This window comes from Glycine max, chromosome 13 (assembly GCF_000004515.6).
Source record: "Glycine max cultivar Williams 82 chromosome 13, Glycine_max_v4.0, whole genome shotgun sequence".
Classification (NCBI taxonomy): domain Eukaryota; kingdom Viridiplantae; phylum Streptophyta; class Magnoliopsida; order Fabales; family Fabaceae; genus Glycine; species Glycine max.
In genome coordinates, this window is record NC_038249.2 from 31,045,125 (window position 1) to 31,055,783 (window position 10,659).

Genomic DNA, 10,659 nt, shown 5'->3' on the forward strand with positions numbered 1-10,659 from the left:
TATATATAATGTTATGGATAGAATTAACTTTTGAAACATAATGAGAGAGTTGTCTTTTCTTAAGAAAAACTTGAACACAACAAACAAATTAAGCTGTTGCATAGATATGATCTTCAATCTTCCAGAAACATCGATGGATCATGGCTTGGGTAACACCACGTGAAATGACACGTGTCAGGCAGCAATTTCATGCACTGCATGCGCTTCCGTTACGTGTCCTTGAAATGAAGCTGGATCATCATCATTCTCATCAAAACCTTACTTTACTACCATCACACGTCATTGTTACACGTGGCAAAATATGCGAATGGAAGCTAGCAGCCCACAGTAACAGTAGGACGCGTGGCACCATGGAATAATTCTCACATATATATGAATCAGCTACCATGAAAACCCAAACCAAAAAAGTGTTAAAGCTTGAAAAATTGTAGAAAACTACACCAAGGTGAGTGAAGATATATATTCATAGTTTCCAAGGGAATTAATATCTCCATAAAAAGGAAAGTGGCGAAAATTAATGGCTGCCACCGAGGAACCAATTCTCTCTAGGATTGACCGTTTGGATAATATGGTAAGTGCACCATCTTTAGTGGATTTATTTTGCTTAGCTTTATCTTCATGATAATTAATATGGTTATGCAATTCTTCTTTGAAGAGTATAACTGTGTAAGTAATATACTCTTAACATTTTTTAAGCACACATTCGCTCATACAGTGGGAATTCATGCATGTAGAATAAAGAGGTAAACATGATTTCAGTTCAATAATTTTTTTTAAAAATAGAGTATTAGGTAGTGTGATGTTATTCTTTTATATTAGAAGTTGAAAGTGAATTTTAAGTATGTTAGTTTTTTAAAGTCACTTCTTAACTCACAAGCAAGGTAGAGGGGGAACAAAGACTAAAAGGGTGGATTTAGACATAAGGTATTGATATTTTTAAATAGAGAAAAAATAGAATTAGACAGTTATTCTCATTATATGAACAGTGTAGAGTAGAAGATGCTTATGCAATTCCAAAATTCTTATGATTCAAACTAAATTACTTTGTGAAAGTTTGGTTTACCAAATTTTAGTATAGAGTTACACAATTTTGTCTAAATTAATATCTTTAGCCACGGAAGAGATCGAGATACTTAAACTTCTTTTGTCAAAGATTTGCGAACAATTCACATCGATGCACTAGGTTTGTATCATTGTACATTAGAAACAAGTTGTTGTTGTTTTTATTATGAAATTGAGCATTGCAAGGCTTTTCCTAATGGATTATACAACAACTTCATAATTGTTTTTTAGTGCACTGAAAAGCACCATGTTTTCTTAAAAAAAGGGAAATTATATAGCACAAGTTAATTTCATGTTGGGTCATAGTCCTTGAATAAAATAGAAGTTTTGATATGCTTTTCATTTTCATTTTTTAAATAAAAATACTTCAGTTGAGGCAATTGGAGGTAATCAGAGGGTGCAATCCATCTCCAAAGAGCTCGTGTGCATCTACTCCAACAAGTGGAAGTGATGGACACGTGTCATCCACTGATTTCTCCCCAAAGAGTTTAGAGAAGCACTGCCGTCCGATTGAATTCGTGATGATGGAGACCGAAGTCAAAGGAACGATGATAGAGAGGCTCAACCAAGTGGAGGATCGAATGCTAAAGGTATCGCCACGTGGAACTCTATTGACTGTTTGATCTTGGCTTGCATGGAAGTGATGATAGCATGACTATTCTAAATTAATTTTTTACTCTTCATTTTTAGACTTCTTTTCCACTTTTTTTTTATATTTTTCTTTCTGTATATCTTTCTTTTTCATTTGGGGTGTATGCATTTTATAATGTGTTGTATGAAAGCTTTGTTTGCAGCTGGAGGAAGAGTTGGTAGCAAAGAAGAAAGAGGAAGAGAAGAAAATGAATAGCCCGAAGAAGGGTTTTAAACAGCTTGTGAAGCAATGTGTGAAAGCTAGGGGAAAATATAGTACTAATAATAAACAAGCATGAATGGATTATATAACCATTGTAGCTGCTCCCCAACTGTGTCATTAATGTTTACAATTTTAACGTACATTTATTGTTCCTTTTGTGGAATGCTCAAGTAAAGATAGGTTTTCATTTTTCTAGTTCTGGTTTCCATTTGCTTGTTTATAGCATGACTAAAGTGATGATAATATAGATTTTTTTTTCGTACTCTTAAGCAATCTGGTTGTCTTGAGTCGGTAAATTAATAATAATAATACTAATTTATTATACTATGCCGGTAATTTCATCTCATAAAAGAAATTAAGTTTGCACGTAAAATGATTGTTTATTTTCTAAGGAAATGTGTTTATTAGTATCTGTTCAATTAAAATTTTAAAATTTTGTGATTTTATAGTTTAATTATTTTTTTATTTTTTATAGAAGTTTACGGCTTTAGTCTGAAGGTACGAATTTTAAATTTTATTTTCCGGAATTATATAATTTATTACTAATATATGTTAATTATATACTATTTTAAAGAAAATTAAACAAAAGGGACTAAGTAGTTGTAATCCTTAAAGGTTAAAATGGCATATATACTGTGCCTTCTTTATCAATATACACTGTAAATTTTTATCAATGTAAAATGTTATGGCCAATTTTAATCATTCATTTGATTGCAGACAAATGAATGATTAAATAGGGTGGGAGATCGAGTTTTTTTTTTTAATTTTTTATAAGCAGGGTGGTAGATTGAGTAGAGTGGAAATTACTCTTTTTGTCTGCCTTAAATAGGATTACTTTTTTTAAAAGTTAAAGTAGAATTATTAATTATAAAAGTTCTTTTCTAGGGTGGGGGATTGAGGAGCTAATGGGAAGCACTCCAATATTTTGGGCCATTGAACTTCGTTACTGTGTCTTTCTCCTCAGTATCTCTTTTTCTACGTATCTTTTGATTTAGTCGTGTTAAATGTCATTTTTACTCATTATATTTTAATTATACTTTATTTTGATTATTAAATTTTATAGGTTTCATTTTGGTCACTTGTATTCTTGAAAATTTTCATTTTAGTATATTTTTTTTTCAATTTTTCATGAACTTTTAACATTATTTAATAAGATTAATTTTCTGGCAGCCAAAACATGGTTGACTAAGGTGATTTAATTATTATAGTAAGCAATTTCTGGTTGTTTGATTCTCATCTTTTTGCAATAGCACGAATGAGATCCCATAGAATAAACGGAATATACGCGTGGATTTGTTTCCCCAATAATGGTATGCTGACCATAGTCACAGAATCTGGCAATAACATCTCTAGAGAACATCAGTGCTTTTAACAATTCAGCATTTGATGTATATCCCGCAACAATAGCATTCAAAATCCCTTGCATCCATTGTTCAAAACAAAGCTTTTGCTTCCCTCGTGATGATGAGGTTGAAGATGAAGTCGGAGGGTTATGGAGAAAGAGGGATACACAAGGGATTTGGGCCGAGGAAGATCAGCCTAAAGGTAAAACAATTAACACTTAAGTTTTAAGTCTACCAACAAAAATAATTATTCAATTAGTTTTTATAAAGGAAAGAGACTTCAAATGTTAACAAGAAATTGATGTATGTTCCAAAAAAGACCTGCTATACCATTATCACATTTAAAGTAAGATATTTTTCTTAAATTTTACTTTGGACTTACTCATGAATCGAGTGTTTGTTGATGTTTCGTCATGTGTCATTGAGTTTGACGATCTCAGAAAAAATGGTCATCGTTTGTTGTAAACCTCAACTATAAATATTTTCCCAAACTAGATCCGATTGAAGGAGAATGGAGGAGATAGTGACGTTGATGATGATTGGGAAGGGAGGAGAAGGAAGTCACATTTTGGGAGAGGAAGGAATGCGATGCATGTTTACTCATTCTTAAAATAAAACAAAGAAATGGGTTGTTTTTAGTCACTATTACATTAAATTATTGTTTTATAATTTAGACGGAAGGCAGATGTTGTTACGGAAAATGAAAGAAAAAATTAAAATGAAACTTTTCATAAACATAAAGAATTAAAATAAGACCTTCAAAATTTAATGTATTAAGGTAAAACAACACTAAATCATAAATTCATAATGGGCAAAAAGTAATATTTAGTAAAAAAAAAACCATCTTTCTCTCATTACCATTTAATCAAAATTGTCAGCAAATCCCTTATTGTTGTCAGTAATACCATCATCCTCCTATAATGGGAAATCATTGGTCAATGACGCATGGTGTTCAATGGTGGGACGTCAACAAGGAGGTGTGATCTAGCTATGGAAATGTTGATAATTTGGTGTTTCTTCTCTCTTTTTTGTTTCTATTAATGTTGTAAGGTTTTATATTTTTGGTGTTGATGTTGGGTTTTGGACATGGTGGTTTGGCGGATTTAGAAACACTTTTGACCCTTAATTTTTTATTTTTTTGACAAATTTTGCACTCAATTTTATTTTTTAGTGAATTTTACCTTAAACATTTTACTCTTTTGCAAATTTTGTCCCTGATTTTTAAGCTTATTGATAGATAAATGATAAAAAGTAAAATTTCTAAGTTTCTTAAAAAATTGTAGGTAAAATATGTCAAATTAATTTATTAAAGATAAAATTCGTTAAAAAAAAATTGAGAGTAAAAAATACAATTAAGTAAAAAAAAAAAGACACTTGTTATTTAGTGCTTTATGATTAGCTTACAGCCAAATCATCAACACCCTTCATTTAAATACTATTAAATCTTTATAGTCAAGAAAAGTTTTGCAAAGCTTGTAGTGTTTGATGATAAGGATGTGTTAGTGCTGTCTTTGGTGGTGATTGATGGGTTGGCGTGTTTTCTAGAAAATGATGCAGAAAAAATTTCTATTCAGAGGTAGTGAGGCTAGTAATCAAGCAAATGAGGAAGGCCATTTAGAAGCATGCCCTAACGAAGTTCGTGCGAGCAAAACTCATCATTCAATGATGGATTAAAGGGAGAAAGTCACATTATCATGGAGGATTGCCACAACCAAATAGTTTGAGGGGATCAAATTTTGGGTACTATATTGGGGAACTAGAGTCACAAAAAATAAGAACTTGTGATTTTTTCATGACTTTCATGATGGGTGAAAAATGGTGATTATTGCCATTGATTTATGAACATAGAGTGAAAATAAGAAAGGGACGAGGATATGAAAGAGAAAGATGGAATCGAAAAATATTACGTGATTACTTTTGAATATTTTAAAGTAGAGAGCAATTAAAGATGTGTTTTTAAAATGAATTTAGACATGATTTTAGGTGTAAAAGAAAGAGAAAAAAGTGTGTTTTGTTTGATATGCCATCTGTTGTCTTGATTTTAATTTATCTCTTGGTTAGCTCCTTATTTGAAAAAATACAAAAAATAAAAATAAAAAACTTATAAAGCTAGAAAAGGGATCGAAGCTGCTCTGAATTGTGGGCTTGGTTTTCCTTGCTCATCAACAGCCGAGTTGCACTTGGGCTTCTTGGCCTGTAAAAGTTTTTAAATCAAGGATATAAGTATCTCAAGACATTATGGCTTATGGGGTTATTTATTTTGAGATTCTTCTTTTTTTTTGTCTTTCACCCTATATTTTTGTTTTTTTTTTTTTTGGACGCAAAAGGATAGAAGATGGTGAGAGATTTTGGCACCGAAATTTTCATATGAAGAAGCGTCTACTACGCTGACGTACATATTATTTTTTTAGGAATAAGAAAGACACTTTCTATTTAGTCATTGAAAGTTGAATTGGTAAGTAACACCGGTCATGACTGTCACAAAATAATATATATATATATATATATATATAAAATCATAATTTTTGTTAATTTAAGTAGTGTCGACTATGACTGACACTACTTTACATTAATGTCGAGACAGACGTTAAATAACTCAAGTTATTTTAAGAAAATATTGTGTGTAGTAAATATAAAGCTAAATACTTAGTTGAATTCCAATGATGTTAACTTTTTTGAGAATCTAAACATATTAGACTTCAAAACGAATAGAACAGTCCAAGAAATCTACGGAACATGACTTTTACAACCTAATTTGTGGATATAGCTTAGCTCAAATACCATTGCCAAAGATTAAAGTATCAACCGGCGTGTCTCGATAAGTTTTTTTATGCAAAAGCAAATGTTTATGCCTATAATCACTGTGCATGTACATGATGATTAATCACTTGTGCACTATCATTTGATTTCCAGCACCCAATTTTAGTGAATGATATCGTCAACTTGTATTTTCTTTTATCTTTTTTTCGGTTGGCAAAGGGGAAAAGAAATGAAGTACACATCTTTCTTTACACGTAGAGTTCTATCATAATTAAGTTGAAGGGGGAAAAACCCTTAACAGCTGTCGAGCAAAGTCTTGTGATTTTTACTTTACTTAGTTGAACAAATGATGTTTTTCAAAATTAGAGATGATCCTAATCCATATAATCCATTATCTTTTCTTTTTCTTGGCCAAACCGTGACTAAAGCCGAGAATCCACAAAGGATAAAACAACTATAGCTATTACCCGATTTGCCATGGTGAGCTTAGAGCGACATGTTCCAATGGCCAAAATGAAAACTATTTATTTGAATATTTAAAAATAAAGGCAATATTTGTGTATGTGAGTGAATGGAATGATTTTGTGGTGGTGGAGAAAAGTGTGGTTAGATGCACTGGTAAAGGTCTACCCTTGGAAACATTTTTTTTTTTCAATCTTTAGCCAAGTAACCATCTTTTAACTAAAATTATTTTGAGTCTCAAATAATTCGAATAAACTAAATAAATTTACTTAAAAAGACAAAGCATATATTTTGTTCAGACCATCTTGGTTTGGACTAATTATTGATAGAAGTCTAACTCTCAAGAAAAATTCAATAATTTTGTTTCCAATTGATTCTTCTATCCTGTCATGTACGAATTTTAACAAGAAATTCTTACTCATGACGATTAAAATTGTTGGAGATTTCTATGTAATTAAGAAAATGATGACATAATACCAATAATAAAATACGACTCAATTATATTTTTAGTTTCTTACAATTTCAGTGTCAAACGAACTAAAAATATAATTAAATCATATCAATATCAAGACGTGTATTAAGCAATACATTAATTGTTAATATAATTTCTAATAATATATGTTATTTTTGTTGATATGTTATTTAGAGGAGACAAAATGAGTTGGATTAATCCGATCTATAAGATTCGAACTCATTGGATGAAAGGTAGGATGAGATAAAATGTGTTATTTTTATTTTCAGTCCAAATGAATAGCGGGAACTTGAGATGGAAGTTTGCAAGGGATTGTCTATGGTTCTAATCAAGGATGGATGTCCCAAGTCTCATAGGGCTAATTCTATGGTTGCTTTCAAAAGTCCTAAAAAATAAATCGGATTTTATTCGACTTAAGTTTTAGAGGCTTGAATTAAATCTTGATTTTTTTCACTTAACATATAACATTTCAACAAAAAAAAATGCATTTAAAATCAATTTATTTTAATAATTTTTAAAGACAATTGCATTTACTCAAAGGATTATGTATGAGCAACTAAGCATTGACCTTAAGCACTCACCAAAAAAGTCTTGAGCGTGAATGCTATCCTTATGTTTTTAGTTGAAATATAGGTAAGAGTCAGGCCACAGCTTCTGTTTCTTCTTTATTTTTGGTACATAGGAAGGAGTCAGTCTTTTGCTCAAAAGTCAAACACAAGCTTTTTCTTTTGTCCCTTTTTTAGGAGTTATCACCTTCTTCAAACCTTAATTTCTTTTTTTTTTTTTTCCTTCACAAAGATTTCTCACATTAAATTTAGTATCCCACCAACCATGTTGATCCACAGACAATATATATTTAATGGTAAATGAGATTCTCTTAACTAGAAGAGGGTACGAGAAATTTTCGACCGCACAAAACCAAGTGATAATGGATTAGATTTTCCAAAAAATTTAATGCAAACAAAAGGTTAATATATAAGTTGTTATACGGATTTATACGGATCAGGTGAACCAAACCAACATTTATAGAAGTTGACTTAATATGATCCGATGATAATTCAAACTATATTATGTCCATTTAGTTAGTTTGGATTAGTTCTTCAAATTTACCAGTTTAATTTGCTTACTATAAACACTCGTAATTAGTTGTCCTAATTTATGATTTGAGTGTGATGTAAACTGCATATAACATGAGATATCAATATAAAACTTCTCATTAACAATATTATCTTTGATTGAATTATTTTTACTTTATCTTTTAAATCTAACCTATATTATTCTTTCTAATTAGTAAGTGTCACTTTATTTAATAAGTAAAATTTTGTGTATATAGAACATGAATTGTTTCCTTTTTTTTTATAGAAAAAACAAAAGAAGAACATGAATTGTTTAACCCGCAATTTATGCGGGTTACAGACCATGTAATATGTGACCCATTTAAATGTGGATCTTTTTAAATTTGGTTTGCCTAATTCATGAATTTAACGGGTTTAGTTCGTGCGTTAGGCTAATGGGCCTTTGGATTTCTAACTTTTATTTTTTTAAGTAGTGCTTGAATGAATTATTTTTAATTAATGTATAAAAAAATAATTATTTACTTGAATATTGGTTTTTGTGCTTCAATATTTGGCCAGGTTATATTAATTAGTATATATTTAGTGTCTGACTAATTAAGACTTTTCGTCAATAAAAATAATTAAAACTTTTTGTTAGTTATTTGATTGGTACTTTATCTGTATATTTTTTATATCATAAAATTTAATCAATTATTAATAAATAATAAAAGACAAACAAAACAAAATATCACAATTCTTTAGAAGTTTTTCATATATTTTAGTTATTTTTATTTTTTAGTTAATTACACATTTATTTATTTAATCCTGAATTATATAGAACAGGCATAAATTAAGAAGAAGTATATTTTTTCATATAGACAAGATCAATTCAAATTAATTATGGACAAATATATTAAGAGGATCTAGTTAAATTACTTAAATAAAGTAAGTGAGTGTTATAACTAAATATTATGATATTGTTTTCAATTCTTCTTGATAAAAAAATTGCATTAATGTTTAAATAAGTTGAACTGAATGGCACATTCAACTCTACTCATAAAATAACCAACCTGTAAAAAATTTTAATTTTTAGAAGTAAAGACTAGTTCTTATTTAAGATTGTGTTTCCTTTAAAAAAATTATGAGTGTATTGGCATGAAGGAGAGAAAAAATGTATCAAAAAAATTTTGTATTTTATTTTGTAGAACTTATATTTTTTACACTTTATTTTAATTTAAAAAAACTTTTATTTTTGTTCTGATTGTTTTTTTCCTCTAAATCAAATACACACTAAAAAATCCATTTGAGTAAGCTGAATTGGAAGTTAGTGTAAAAATTGTTCTATTATAAAAAAATATTATTTTTAGAACACGAAGTATAAAAAGCGAGATTATACGTGAGACTATTCAAAAAAATTAAATAATTTTATCATTAAAATAAAATAAAATAGTTAAAATTCTTATATTTGATGTACTGTCATAATAGGGCTAAAAAAGTTGAGAACCGAAAGAGAAAAATAGACCATTAAAGATGCTCTCACAATTCTTAATTTTCAGTCCTTCAAGTCCACACACGTGGCATTTTTCAAACCCATAAATGGGTCCCACCCTCAATTGCAACAGTGTGTATGGTAGCAATGATTCATCATGTATACTTGCGTAATCCATTTGCCAACGTCTAATTTTTGGTCGTGGATGTGAAAATTTTGTTATAATTGATAAATAATTTTTGTAAGCATTTATTGAGTTTTGTGAGATATTAGAATCTCGATCTGAGACTTAATAATAAAATTTATTTTGCCAAATTTTTGAATCAACGGTTCACCTTCATTGTCAGATATTATTCGTTTAGATGAATTTTCAATCGAAAGTGCAACCCACCATGCACCACCGTCCCTTAGCCACATAGTTGGTTTTGAATCATATATTATATTCCACAAGAGACACCTTCTGATGTCACCCTGAACCCGCCAAGTGTACGATGATTATTGAGATCAATAATGCACAAATAATGGATAGTGACATTATTATTATTATTATTATTATTGAAATATAATGCTTCCTTGCTTGGTGAGAGCACAATCTTTTCCCTATTTATGTGGGGATTTCGGTATTTTTCACCATGTAGACATTGTCTACTCTTGATGGTGTATTGGATGTGACACGGATATTATTATTCTCTATACTACTCTTGATGGGTTTGAGAAATCATTTATTATTGTTGATTAGGTCTAATGAATTTCAGGTATTTGTGATGGGAAATCAAACAATGATTAATAAATATTAAGTATAAGAAAGATTTCTTGCACTTTTTGATGCTTAGCTCTTGTAGATGTTTTTTGGTTTGTTGAAAATATGGGGATGATTAATTTTTTGGTTTAATGATAAATTTGTTCTATATATGATCATGATGACATTTATGAGATGATATTTATTATTATTATTATTATAAGTTTAAAAGCACAAGAAGGGTCCAAACTAAGACCCATACAAAGTATAGTTCGTACATAAATATTTTGATGAGATGGTATCCAGATCCACATGAATCTTTTGATTTAGTTTATCTCTTGGACCTTGTACTAGGATGCCTTTATTTTTCACTAGATAAAACTAAGGTGCCTTAATTTTCAAATTTGAGTATATATTTGTCCTC

The 10,659-nt window shown here is 29.7% G+C and overlaps 1 protein-coding gene across 2 annotated transcripts; it reads left to right on the plus strand.

The window, feature by feature from the left end:
• Positions 1-394: 394 nt before the first annotated feature.
• On the plus strand, positions 395-2,110 carry LOC100790797 (uncharacterized). 2 transcript variants are annotated; one of them, XM_003542802.4, is made up of 3 exons: positions 395-571; positions 1,434-1,652; positions 1,857-2,110. In XM_003542802.4, exons 1-3 carry the CDS (start codon positions 518-520, stop codon positions 1,989-1,991), a joined length of 408 nt encoding a protein of 135 aa, XP_003542850.1. In that variant the 5' UTR covers positions 395-517; the 3' UTR covers positions 1,992-2,110. The 2 variants fall into 2 exon arrangements, with proteins under 2 accessions (XP_003542850.1, XP_006594414.1); XM_006594351.3 differs by having other exon boundaries at positions 397-571; positions 1,845-2,110.
• Positions 2,111-10,659: the final 8,549 nt, after the last annotated feature.